This window comes from Pezoporus flaviventris, unplaced genomic scaffold, assembly GCF_033815535.1.
Source record: "Pezoporus flaviventris isolate CSIRO_AGI_PZ_B2104156 unplaced genomic scaffold, CSIRO_AGI_Pfla_v1 ptg000692l, whole genome shotgun sequence".
Lineage (NCBI taxonomy): Eukaryota > Metazoa > Chordata > Aves > Psittaciformes > Psittacidae > Pezoporus > Pezoporus flaviventris.
The window spans coordinates 1-12394 of NW_026893237.1; the positions used below are offsets into that span (position 1 = coordinate 1).

At 45.8% G+C, this 12394-nt stretch overlaps 1 protein-coding gene across 1 annotated transcript in view; it reads right to left on the bottom strand.

Moving 5' to 3' along the window:
* Positions 1-7136: 7136 nt before the first annotated feature.
* The window catches only part of LOC133264175 (zinc finger TRAF-type-containing protein 1-A-like), a 28133-nt gene continuing 22875 nt past the window's right edge, over positions 7137-12394 (bottom strand). The window contains exons 3-4 of the mRNA XM_061444111.1: positions 11607-11818; positions 7137-7537 (exon numbers count right to left, since the gene is read on the bottom strand). Of these exons, the coding sequence (XP_061300095.1) occupies positions 7146-7537; positions 11607-11818 (604 nt within the window). The 3' untranslated portion in view covers positions 7137-7145. The remainder of the gene's footprint in view (positions 7538-11606; positions 11819-12394) is intronic.

The window sequence follows — 12394 nt, forward strand, 5'->3', positions numbered from 1 at the left end:
TCCAAAACCCCCCACCAAAAGCTGAAACCCAAACCCACCAAAACCCCAAAGTTTTGGTAAAAACACTGAAAGAATTAAATAATAATAAGAAGAAGAATAAAAAATAAACAAGGGAAACTAACAAAAGCAAAAAACAAGAAAAAAAACAAATAAACCACAAAAAAAGAACAAAAAATACCCAAAACAAAAAAAAACACAAAAAAAGCATAAACAAAATAAAAACAACCAAAAAAAGCAACCAAAAAGAAACAAAAATCAAACAAAAACAAAAAAAAAACACAAAAAACAAAACCAAAAAAGCACCGAAACAAAATGAAACAAAAAAAAGACAAAGAACCCACAAAAAAACAAACCAAAAGTTAAAAAGAAATTTAAGAAAACAGAAAATAACCCCACCCCCCAAAAAAGCCCCCCAAAAAAATGAAACGAAAAAACAAAAATCCCACTAAACCAAAAACAACAAAAGAAGAGAAAAACCCACAAATAAAACAAAACAAAAAAACAAAAAAAGGCCAAAACAGAATGAAACAAAAAAAAAAAAATCCCAAAAACGGACAAAAACCACCAAAAAACAAAAAAGCCGCAAAAGAAATGAAACAAAAATAACCCCAACCCCCAAAACAAAAACAAAAAAACAAAAAAAAGAAAAAGCCACTAAAAACAACCCCAAAACAAAAAAGGCCCCAACAGAAAATGAAACAAACAAAAAAAAACCACAAAAACAAACAAAGCCAGAAAAAAACACAAAAAAAGCCAAAAGCAAAACCAAAAAAGCCCTAAAACAAAATTAAAAAAAAGCAAAAACCCCACAAAAAATTCCCAAAAAGCAAAAACCAAAAGAAACCGGAAAAACCCACAGAAAAAAACAAAAACCAAAAACCAAAAAAGCCCCAGAAGAAATTGTGAAAAAAAAACAAAATTCAACAAAACCCCCAAAACAAAAAAAATCAGAAAAAATCCACCAAAAAAACCCAAAACCAAAAATAAAAAGAAAAACAAAATGAAACAACGAAAAACCAAACCCAACCAACCAAAAACCCCCAAAACCGAACCAAACAAAAAAAAAAACAAGGAAACAAAAGCTCAATATTTTTTTTTTTGTTTTTTCCTATTTTTTTTCCTATCCCATCCCCAATTCCCCAATTTTCCGCTCTGGCAAAGCCGCCCCTCCCCCACTCAACACCCCTCCCCCATTTTGCTAAAACTGAAATTGAAAGAAACCCCATCAATTGAAAGCCCCTCTCTCCCTTTTTTTTTGCAAAAAGCACAAAAATTCCCTAAATTTGGCATTGAACACCCCCCCCCGCACTTTTGTTAAAAAAATCACAAAAATTCGCTCAATTTTGGATTAAAAAAAAATCTTTTTTTTTGTTAAAATAAAACACAAAAATTCCTTCCATTTGGGATGAAAAATAAAATTTCGTTTTTTAAAGAGAAAAACAAAATCTTCCTAAATTTGGAATTGAAAAAAATCCCTCCCTTTTTGTTAAACCACAAAAAATTCCCTCAATTTGGGATTAAAAAAAAATTCATTTTGGTTAAAACAAAACCACAAAATATCCCTAAGTATGGCATTGAAAAAAATAACCCCTCATTTTTGTAGGAAAAGAAAAACCAAAATTCCCTCAATTTGGTATTGAAAAAGAAAAAATCTCATTTTGTTAAGGAAAACCACAAAATTCCCTCAATTTGGTCTTGGAAAAAAAACACCTCTTTTTTGTTAAGAAAGAAACACAGGAATTCCAGCAATTTGGTATTGAAAAAGAAAAAAAAATCGCGTATTTCTTAAGGAAAACCACAAAAATTCCCTAAATTCGGGCTTGAAAAGAAAAAACCTCAGTTTTGTAAAAAAAAAACAAAAATTCTTCAATTTGCTATTGAAAAAGAAAAAAAAATCTCATTTTTCTTAAGGAAAACCAAAAAAAATTCTTAAATTTGGTATTGAAAAGAAAAAACCTTATTTTTGGTAAGGAAAACCACAAAAGTTCCCTAAATTTTGGATTAAAAAAAATCTCTTTTTTTTAAAGAAAACAAAAAAATTCCCTAAATTTACTATTGGAAAAAAAATCCTTCATTTTTGTTAAAGAAAACTGCAAAAATTCCCTAAATTTGGGATTAAAAAAAAAACACCTCATTTTTGTTAAACGACAAGAATTCCCTAAATTTGGTATTAAAAGAAAATCTTTTTTTGTTAAAACCACAAATTTTAAAATAAAAAATGACACAAACACCAAGAAAATTAATAAAAAAAACCCCAAAAATAACACAAAAACCCAACCAAATTCTCAACTTTTGGGGAAAACACCAAAATACCAAAGATTTTTGGGGAAAACCAAACAAATCCTTAAGAATTGGGGGAAAAAAGACCCCAAAACCTTCAAGTTTGGGGGGAAAAACCTCACAAAAGACCTTAAATAGCAGGAAACAAGAACCTGAAAGTTTGAAAAACAACCCAAAAATATCAATTTTGGGGTAAAAAACCAAAATGTGAAGGTTTTGGGAAAAAGAAGCAACCAAAACGCTTGTATTTTGGTGGGGGGAGGGGGGAAATACCAAAAACCTGGAGTTTTGAGGGGGGAACAAAAGAAAACCTCAAATTTTGAGGGAAAATCTCAAATTCAAATTTGGAGGGGGAAATATTCCCCAAATTCAGGTTTTGAGGGGAAAAATCCAAAATTGAAGTTCCAATGGGAAAAAAAAAAAAGAAATTCAAATTTTGAGGGAAAAAAATACCCTAAAATTCAAGTTTTGAGGGAAAAAAAACACAAAATTCATTTTTTAAGAAAACCCAACATGCTAAACCTTAACTTTTGAGGAAAAAATCCCAAATTCAATTTTGAGGGAAAGAAAATCTCAAAATTCAGATTTTGAGGGAAAAAATCCAAAATTGAAGTTCTAAGGGAAAAACATCCCAAAAATTCAAATTTTGAGGAAAAAAATAGCCCCCAAACTTCAAGTTTTAAGGAAAACAAACCAAAATTCAATTTTTAAGAAAACCCAACATGCTAAATCTCAAGTTTTGAGGAAAAATTCCCAAAATTCAAGATTTGAGGAAAAAGATCCAAAATTCAAATTCTGAGGAAAAAAAAAATCCCTAAATTTCAAGTTTTGAGGGAAATGCCCCAAATTCAGATTTTAAGCAACAAAAAACCACCAAAACCCTCCAAAATGCACATTTTGACAACAAAATTCCTCGGAATGCCCTCCCCTCCCCCCTCCTCGTTTTCCGGTGGGGGAGGGGCAGGACCCCTCTGTTTTGCCCCCCCCCCGGATGCGGAATTCCCCCATTCCACATCGGAATCTCCAAATTTCCCCCCAAAATCCTCCCAAAATTTGGAAAATTCCCATTTTGGTTTATTCTACGCAAGTAAAACATCCGGAGGAGCCGCCCCTCCCCCACCCCCACAACCCCTCCCCCCCCCCCCTTTTCCGGCGCCGATCCCGATGGATTTTGGGTCCAATTCCCACTTTTCCGGCGAAATCCCAGCGGTGGGGGAGGGGCCGCACGGGATCCGTTGGGATTTTTGGGTGGATTTTGGCCGTTTCTGCTTCGATTTTTGCGGAATTTTTTAGGATTTTTGAATTTTTGGGATTTCGACGGGGTTTCTCACGGGATTTTTTAGGGTTTTCGGGTGTTTCCGGGGCGTTTTAGGGCATTTTTGAGGGGTTTGGGGCAATTTTGAGGTTTTGGGGGTGTTTGATGCTTTCGTTGGCGTTTTTTGACATTTTAGGGGATGTTTTGGGGCCGTTTTTGAGGGGGTTTCGGAGGAAATTTTTGGGGCCATTTCTAGGTCTTTTGGGGCATTTTTGGGGCGTTTCTTGGACTTTTGGGTCTTTCAGGGCCATTTTTGGCGTTTTTGGGGGCCAATTTTTGAGTGGTTTGGGGTCATTTTTAGGGGTTTTCACCTCTTTCCATGAGTTTCTTGGAGCCTTTTGGGGGTTTTGAGGCTTTTTTGAGTCTCTCGGGCCCAATTTTTAGGTCTTTTTGGGGGTCTTTATTTTTTTGGGTCATTTTTTGAGTCAGATTTTGCTTTTTTGAGTTTTTTTGGGGGGTTATGGAACATTTTCTGGACTTTTGGGGGGATTTGAGCTTTTTGGGGGCCGTTTTTGAGTCTTTTGGGGGTAATTTTGAGAGTTTCTCGGGGTCTCTTTTGGGGGTTATTTTGTGTCTTTTTGGGGCCACTTTTAGGGGTTTTGGTGCCTTTTGTGAGTTTCAAAGGCGGTTTTGGGGCGTTTCTTGGGGTTTTGAGTTCTTTGGGTCTAATTCTGACTTTCTGGGGTCTGGTTTTGAGGTTTTTCCGGCCGTTTTGGGGTTTTTTTGACCTTGTTTTGGGGGCCTTTTCAGAGGGGGGTTGAAACCTTGCTTTTAGGGTTTTTTTGGGGTGTTTTTTGAGGATTTTGGGACCTTTTTTGGGGGTTTTCTGGGGTCTTTTCTTTAGACTCCTAGGGCCAAATTTAAGGTCTATTTGGGGCAGTTTGGGGTCTTTTTTGGGGTGTTTTCAGGGCTTCTTTTGACCTCATTCCCGGTTTTTGGGTTTTACCTTTTTAGGGGGGTTTTGGGGGGGACGGATTTGAGTTCATTTGGCCCAAATTTTGCCTTTTTGAGGCCATTTTGAGGGGTTTTGGGGGCAATACACTGAGGTTTTGGGAGCTGATTTTGGGGTCTTTTGGGGCTTTTTTGGGGCCTTAGTTTAGGTTTTAAGAGGGGTTTTGGGGACGTTCTTTGGGGTTTTTTCTTTAGGTTTATCGGGGTCTTTATTTGGGTCCGTTTGGCCCAATTGGGACATTTTGGGGGGGTTTCTTCACCTTTCTTTGGGGTTTTCAGGGGCCCGGTTTGAGCTCTACCGCAGCCTTTTTATTAGGGTGGTTTTGGGGTATTTTGGGGCATTTTGGGGCCGTTTCCCATCTTCTTTGATGCTTGCAGGGGCCTCGGCGGCGCTTCCAAAGGGATTTGCCGAGGCTCTCGGGAGTTCTCCAAGTTCCTCGTGGGGTTTTGCTCCCATTTGTGTCCCGGTTTTCCCAGGGTTTTGGGGAGTTTTCCCACTTTTTTTGTCTTTTTCCCAGGGTTTTGGGGTTTTTTTCACACTTTTTTTTGTGGGGTTTCCCAGTTTTCTGGGTGTTTTTTCCAGTTTTTGGGGGTTTTCCCAGGTTTTTTGTGGTTTTCCCAGGTTTTTTGCCAGGTTTTTCCCAGTTTCTCGGGGGGGGTTCCCAGTTTGTGGTTTTTTTTCCCCCAGATTTTGGAGGTTTTTCCCATTTTTTTTGTGGTTTTCCCAGTTTTTCGGGGGTTTTCCCAGTTTTTTTGTGTTTTTCCCGGGTTTTTTGCCAGGTTTTTCCCAGTTTCTCGGAGGGGGGTCCCAGTTTGTGGGGTTTTTTCCCATTTTTTGTTTTTTTTTTCCCCCAGCTTTTGGAGGATTTTCCCATTTTTTTTTTGTGGTTTTCCCAGTTTTTTGGGGGTTTTCCCAGTTTTTTTTGTGCTTTTCCCAGGTTTTTTGCCAGGTTTTTCCCAATTTATGGGGGGGTTTCCCATTTCTGGGTTTTTTTTCCCAGGTTTTGGTTTTTTTTTTCCCCCAGATTTTGGAGGTTTTTCCCATTTTTTTGTGGTTTTCCCACTTTTTGGGGGGTTTTCCCAGGTTTTTTGCCAGGTTTCTCCCAGTTTCGGGGGGTGTTCCCAGTTCGTGGTTTTTTTTTCCCAGGTTTTTTTTTCCCAGGTTTTGGGGGGGGGGACCCAAATTTTGAAGGTTTTTTTCCCATTTTTTTGTGGCTTTCCCAGGTTTTGGGGGGTTTTCCCAGGTTTCTTGTGTTTTTCCCAGTTTTTTTGCCAGATTTTTCCCAGGTTTTGTGGCTTTTTTTCCCAGTTTTTTGAGGTTTTTTCCCCCTTTTTTTTGTGGTTTTCCCAGGTTTTGGGGGATTTCCCATTTTTTTTTGTGGTTTTCCCAGGTTTTTCCCAAAGTTTTGGGGGTTTTTCCCAGGTTTTTTGTCTTTTCCCCAGGGTTTTCCCCAGTTTTTTTGTGGTTTTTCCCACGTTTTTGGGGGGGGACCCAGGCTTTTTGAGTTTTCTCTCAGTTTTTGTGGGTTTTCCAAGTTTTTTTGCGGTTTTTTCCCAGGTTTTTGGGGGTTTTCCCAGTTCTTTTCGTCTTTTTCCCTGGTTTTTGGGAGGGGTTCCCAGGTTTTTGTGTTTTTTTTCCCAAGATTTTTGTGGTTTTCCCAGGTTTTCTGTATTTTTACCTGTTTTTGGGGAGGGGGTTCCCCACGATTTTTCTGTTTTCCCCAGGTTTTCTGCATTTTTCCAAGGTTTTGGACATTTTTTCCCAGGTTTTTTGTCTTTTCCCCACAATTTTTGTATTTTTCTCATGTTTTCTATATTTTTCCCAGGTTTGGGTTTTTTCCCTCAGGTTTTTGTGTTTTCTCCAGGATTTTTGTGGTTTTCACCACGATTTTTGTATTTTCCCCAGGTTTTCTGTATTTTTCCCAGGTTTTGGGGGGTTTTTCCCCCTTTTTTTTTGTGTTTTCCCCAGGTTTTTTGTGGTTTTCCCCACCATTTTTTAATTTTCCCCAGGTTTTCTGCGTTTTTCCCAGGTTTGGGGCGTTTTTTCCGAGTTTTTTTTTGTGTTTCCTCAGGTTTTTTGTAGTTTTCCCCACAATTTTTGTATTTTCCCCAGGTTTTCTGTATTTTTCCTAGGTTTTTTTGTGGTTTTCCCCACAATTTTTCTATTTTCCCCAGGTTTTCTGTATTTTCCCCAGGTTTTCTGTATTTTTCCCAGGTTTGGGGTTTTTTTCCCAGGTTTTTTGTCTTTTCCCCAGGTTTTTTGTGGCTTTCCCCACCATTTCTGTATTTTCCCCAGGTTTGGGTTTTTTCCCCCAGGTTTTTTGTATTTTCCCCAGGTTTTCTGTATTTTCCCCAGGTTTCTTGTATTTTCCCCAGGTTTTCTGTATTTTCCCCAGGTTTTCTGTATTTTCCCCAGGTTTTCTGTATTTTCCCCAGGTTTTCTGTATTTTCCCCAGGTTTTCTGTATTTTCCCCAGGTTTTCTGTATTTTCCCCAGGTTTTCTGTATTTTCCCCAGGTTTTGGGGTCTTTTTTTCCCCAGTTTTTTGGGTTTTTTCCCCGGTTTTTCCTTTTCCCCCGTGTTTCTCTGTCTCCCCAGTCTCACTTCTGGATCTGAAATATAAAAAGCCTCAGGTTGATGTTCTTGGCCGCCAGCAGTTTGTTGCACTCCACCGAGTCGACGATGGGCAGCGCCATGTAATCCGTCTCGTTGCTCTCGTTGCTGAAGACGAAGTGGTAGATGACGGGCCGGATCTTGACGTCGTCGTAGGGCCCCTCGAGCAGCAGGAAGGAGCACTCCATGGGCGAGTTGATCTTGCTCTTGAGGATGAGCTGGAAGGAGAGCGTGCGCTTGCACGAGAGGTTGGGGTTGCGCTCGGAGTCGTTGACGCGCGCCTTCAGCACCCACGTCTGGTTGAGCACGGTCAAGCGCGGCGTCTCGTAGTAGAGGCGCGTGATGAAGTCGTCGGTGCGGTACGGGCGGAACTGGACCTCTGCCGTAGGAGAAAGAGACAGCCCCGAGCCCCCCCCACCCCCCCAACCGAAAGAAGGGGTCAACGAAGGGGGTGGTTGAAGGGAGGATGGGGGAGGCGAGCAACGGAGGTTGATGGGAGATGGGCAGGGGAAGGGAAAGCAGGGGCTTGGTCAATGCCATGCAATGGTCACCAGGCATCAATGGGCTTGGTCAATGCCATGCAATGGTCACCAGGCATCAATGGGCTTGGCCAATGCCATGCAATGGTCACCAGGCATCAATGGGCTTGGCCAATGCCATGCAATGGTCACCAGGCATCAATGGGCTTGGTCAATGCCATGCAATGGTCATCAGGCATCAATGGGCTTGGCCAATGCCATGCAATGGTCACCAGGCACCCCTTGGCCAATGCCATACAATGGTCACCAGGCATCAATGGGCTTGGTCAATGCCATGCAATGGTCACCAGGCATCAATGGGCTTGGTCAATGCCATGCAATGGTCACCAGGCATCAATGTGCTTGGTCAATGCCATGCAATGGTCACCAGGCATCAATGGGCTTGGCCAATGCCATGCAATGGTCACCAGGCATCAATGGGCTTGGCCAATGCCATGCAATGGTCACCAGGCATCAATGGGCTTGGTCAATGCCATGCAATGGTCACCAGGCATCAATGGGCTTGGTCAATGCCATGCAATGGTCACCAGGCATCAATGGGCTTGGTCAATGCCATGCAACGGTCACCAGGCATCAATGGGCTTGGTCAATGCCATGCAACGGTCACCAGGCATCAATGGGCTTGGCCAATGCCATGCAACGGTCACCAGGCATCAATGGGCTTGGTCAATGCCATGCAACGGTCACCAGGCATCAATGGGCTTGGTCAATGCCATGCAACGGTCACCAGGCATCAATGGGCTTGGTCAATGCCATGCAATGGTCATCAGGCATCAATGGGCTTGGTCAATGCCATGCAATGGTCACCAGGCATCAATGGGCTTGGTCAATGCCATGCAATGGTCACCAGGCATCAATGGGCTTGGTCAATGCCAAGCAATGGTCACCAGGCATCAATGGGCTTGGTCAGTGCCATGCAATGGTCACCAGGCATCAATGGGCTTGGCCAATGCCATGCAATGGTCACCACGCATCAATGGGCTTGGTCAATGCCATGCAATGGTCATCAGGCATCAATGGGCTTGGTCAATGCCATGCAATGGTCACCAGGCATCAATGGGCTTGGCCAATGCCATGCAATGGTCACCAGGCATCAATGGGCTTGGCCAATGCCATGCAATGGTCACCAGGCATCAATGGGCTTGGTCAATGCCATGCAATGGTCACCACGCATCAATGGGCTTGGTCAATGCCATGCAATGGTCACCAGGCATCAATGGGCTTGGCCAATGCCATGCAATGGTCACCAGGCATCAATGGGCTTGGTCAATGCCATGCAATGGTCACCAGGCATCAATGGGCTTGGCCAATGCCATGCAATGGTCACCAGGCATCAATGGGCTTGGTCAATGCCATGCAATGGTCACCAGGCATCAATGGGCTTGGCCAATGCCATGCAATGGTCACCAGGCATCAATGGGCTTGGCCAATGCCATACAATGGGCTGGCAACCACTGGTGGCCACCAAAGGGCTTTAATGGTGCCTGGTGGAGTGGCAGGAGAGACAGGGAGGAGGAGAAGGGGGAAAAGGGGCAGGAAAAGGGGGAAAGGGAGGGGAAAAAGGGGGGAGAAGGAGGGGAAAAGGGGGAGAAAGAGGGGAAAAAGGAGGAAAAGGAGGGGAAAAGGGGGAGGAGGAGGGGAAAAAGGAAGACAAAAAGGGGAAAAAGGGGGAGAAGGAGGGGAAAAAGGGGGGGGAAGGAGGGGAAAAGGGGGAGAAGGAGGGGAAAAAGGGGGACGAGGGGAAAAGGGGGAGGAGGAAAAGTGGGAGTAAGGCAGGGAGGAGAAAGGAGAAGAACGGGGAGAAGGAGGAGAAAAAAGGGAGGGGAAGGGTGGAAGAAGGAGAAGGAAAAGTGGGGGGAAGGAAAAGGAAAGGGAAAAAGAAAGGGAAAAGGAAAGGGGAAAAGGGAAGGGGAAAAGGGAAGGGGAAAAGGGAAGGGGAAAAGGGAAGGGGAAAAGGGAAGGGGAAAAGGGAAGGGGAAAAGGGAAGGGGAAAAGGGAAGGGGAAAAGGGAAGGGGAAAAGGGAAGGGGAAAAGGGAAGGGAAAGGAAAAGGAAAAGGAAAAGGAAAAGGAAAAGGAAAAGGAAAAGGAAAAGGGGGGAGAGGGAGGAGAAGGGGAGGAAACAGGGAGGGATGGACAAGCGGGATCACCCCCACCCCACTCTTGCCTCCAGCCCCGTTTCAAGCCCACCCCAGCCCCAAAGCATGGTCCTGGGCCTGGCTTTAACCCCACTGCCCCAAGGCAAGTCCCCACATTCCAACCGGGATCAGCATCCAAGCCCTATCCCAAACCCCCCCAGCAGCACAGTGGGGCCGGGAGCAGGGATAGGGATGAGGATGCGGATGGAGGATGGGGATGGGGATGTAGATGAGGATGAGGATGGGGATGAGGATAATGAGGATGAGGATGATGAGGATGAGGATGCAGATGGGAATGAGGATGGGGATGGAGGATGGGGATGAGGATGGGGATGGGGATGAGGATGGGGATGAGGATGGAGGATGCGGATGAGGATGAGGATGGAGGATAGGGATGGGGATGAGGATGAGGATGGAGGATAGGGATGGGGATGAGGATGATGATGAGGATGGGGATGAGGATGGGGATGAGGATGGGGATGAGGATGGGGATGGAGGATGGGGATGGAGGATGAGGACGGGGACAGGGATGGGGATGAGGAAGATAGGGATGAGGATGGGGATGAGGATGGGGATGGGGATGCAGGATGGGGATGAGGATGATGAGGATGGGGATGAGGACGGGGATGAGGATGAGGATGCTGAGGATGAGGACAGGGATGAGGATGAGGGTGAGGAGGATGGGGATGAAGAATGGGGATGAGGAGGATGGGGAGGAGGACGGGGATGGCGATGAGGATGAGGATGCTGAGGATGGGGATGGGGATGGGGACAGGGATGGGGATGAGGGTGAAGAGGATGGGGATGAAGGATCAGGATGCTGAGGATGAGGATGGTGAGGATGGGGATGAGGATGCTGAGGATGGGGGTGGGGGAAGGTGATGAGGATGAGGATGCTGAGGATGAGGATGGTGAGGATGAGGATGGGGACAGGGATGGGGATGAGGAGGATGGTGAGGAGGACGGGGATGGCGATGAGGATGCTGAGGATGAGGATGGGGACAGGGATGGGGATGAGGATGGTGAGGATGAGGATGGGGACAGGGATGGGGATGAGGAGGATGGTGAGGAGGACGGGGATGGCGATGAGGATGCTGAGGATGGGGATGGGGACAGGGATGGGGATGAGGATGGTGAGGATGAGGATGGTGAGGATGAGGATGGTGAGGACGAGGATGGTGAGGATGAGGATGGGGACAGGGATGCGGATGAAGGATGGGGATGAGGAGGATGGTGAGGAGGACAGGGATGAGGAGGATGGTGAGGAGGACGGGGATGGCGAGGATGCTGAGGATGGGGATGGGGACAGGGATGGGGATGAGGATGAGGATGGTGAGGATGAGGATGGTGAGGATGAGGATGGTGAGGATGAGGATGGGGACAGGGATGGGGATGAAGGATGGGGATGAGGAGGATGGTGAGGAGGATGGGGATGGCGATGAGGATGCTGAGGATGGGGATGGGGACAGGGATGGGGATGAGGATGAGGATGGTGAGGATGAAGATGGTGAGGATGAGGATGCTGAGGATGAGGATGCTGAGGATGAGGATGCTGAGGATGAGGATGGGGACAGGGATGGGGATGAAGGATGGGGATGAGGAGGATGGTGAGGAGGACGGGGATGGCGATGAGGATGCTGAGGATGGGGATGGGGACAGGGATGGGGATGAGGATGCTGAGGATGATGATGAGGATGGGGATGAGGATGGGGATGGGGACAGGGATGGGGATGAGGATGAGGATGGTGAGGATGAGGATGGCGCCGGCTTTACCTGTGTAGCCGATCTTCTCGAAGCTGAGCAGGTTGAAGATGCTGTTGTAGAGCTGCATCTCCTTCTTGCGCGTCTGGTCCATCTCATCCAGGATGTCCATGAGCTCGTTCCCGGTCTTCGTGGGGTGCGTGCACTCGGCCTCGTGCACCGTCAGCTCGTGGTAAGGGCCCTGCCAGGGGCAGCCGATGCGCTTGTACTTGCACTGGGTCACCCTGGGAAGGGACGTTGGGAATCACCTTGGGAATGGGGCAGAACCTTCTGGAGCGGGGTGGTGGGGGTCAGGAGGGAGCTTGGAGATGAGCCGCTTCCATAGGGACACCATTGCGCTGGAGCACGCGGCTCCAAGCCCCCTCCAACCGAATGGAGCAGCCTTGGACCCATTCCCTTGATCCCAAGATCCCATCCGATTGTTCCATCCCTCCTCATCCCATCCCTGCAGCCCCTGTCCCAAGCCCCCATCCAGCTTTCCTGCAGCCCCTTGAGGCTCTGGAGCTGCTCTTAAGGTCTCCCTGGAGCTTTCTCTTCTCCAGGCTGGGAATACAACCCAGCATCATTCCTTGTTGGGAATACAACCCAGCACCATTCCTTGTTGGGAATACAACCCAGCATCATTCCTTGTTGGGAATACAACCCAGCATCATTCCTTGTTGGGAATACAACCCAGCATCATTCCCTGTTGGGAATACAACCCAGCATCATTCCCTGTTGGGAATACAACCCAGCATCATTCCTTGTTGGGAATACAACCCAGCACCATTCCTTGTTGGGAATACAACCCAGCACCATTC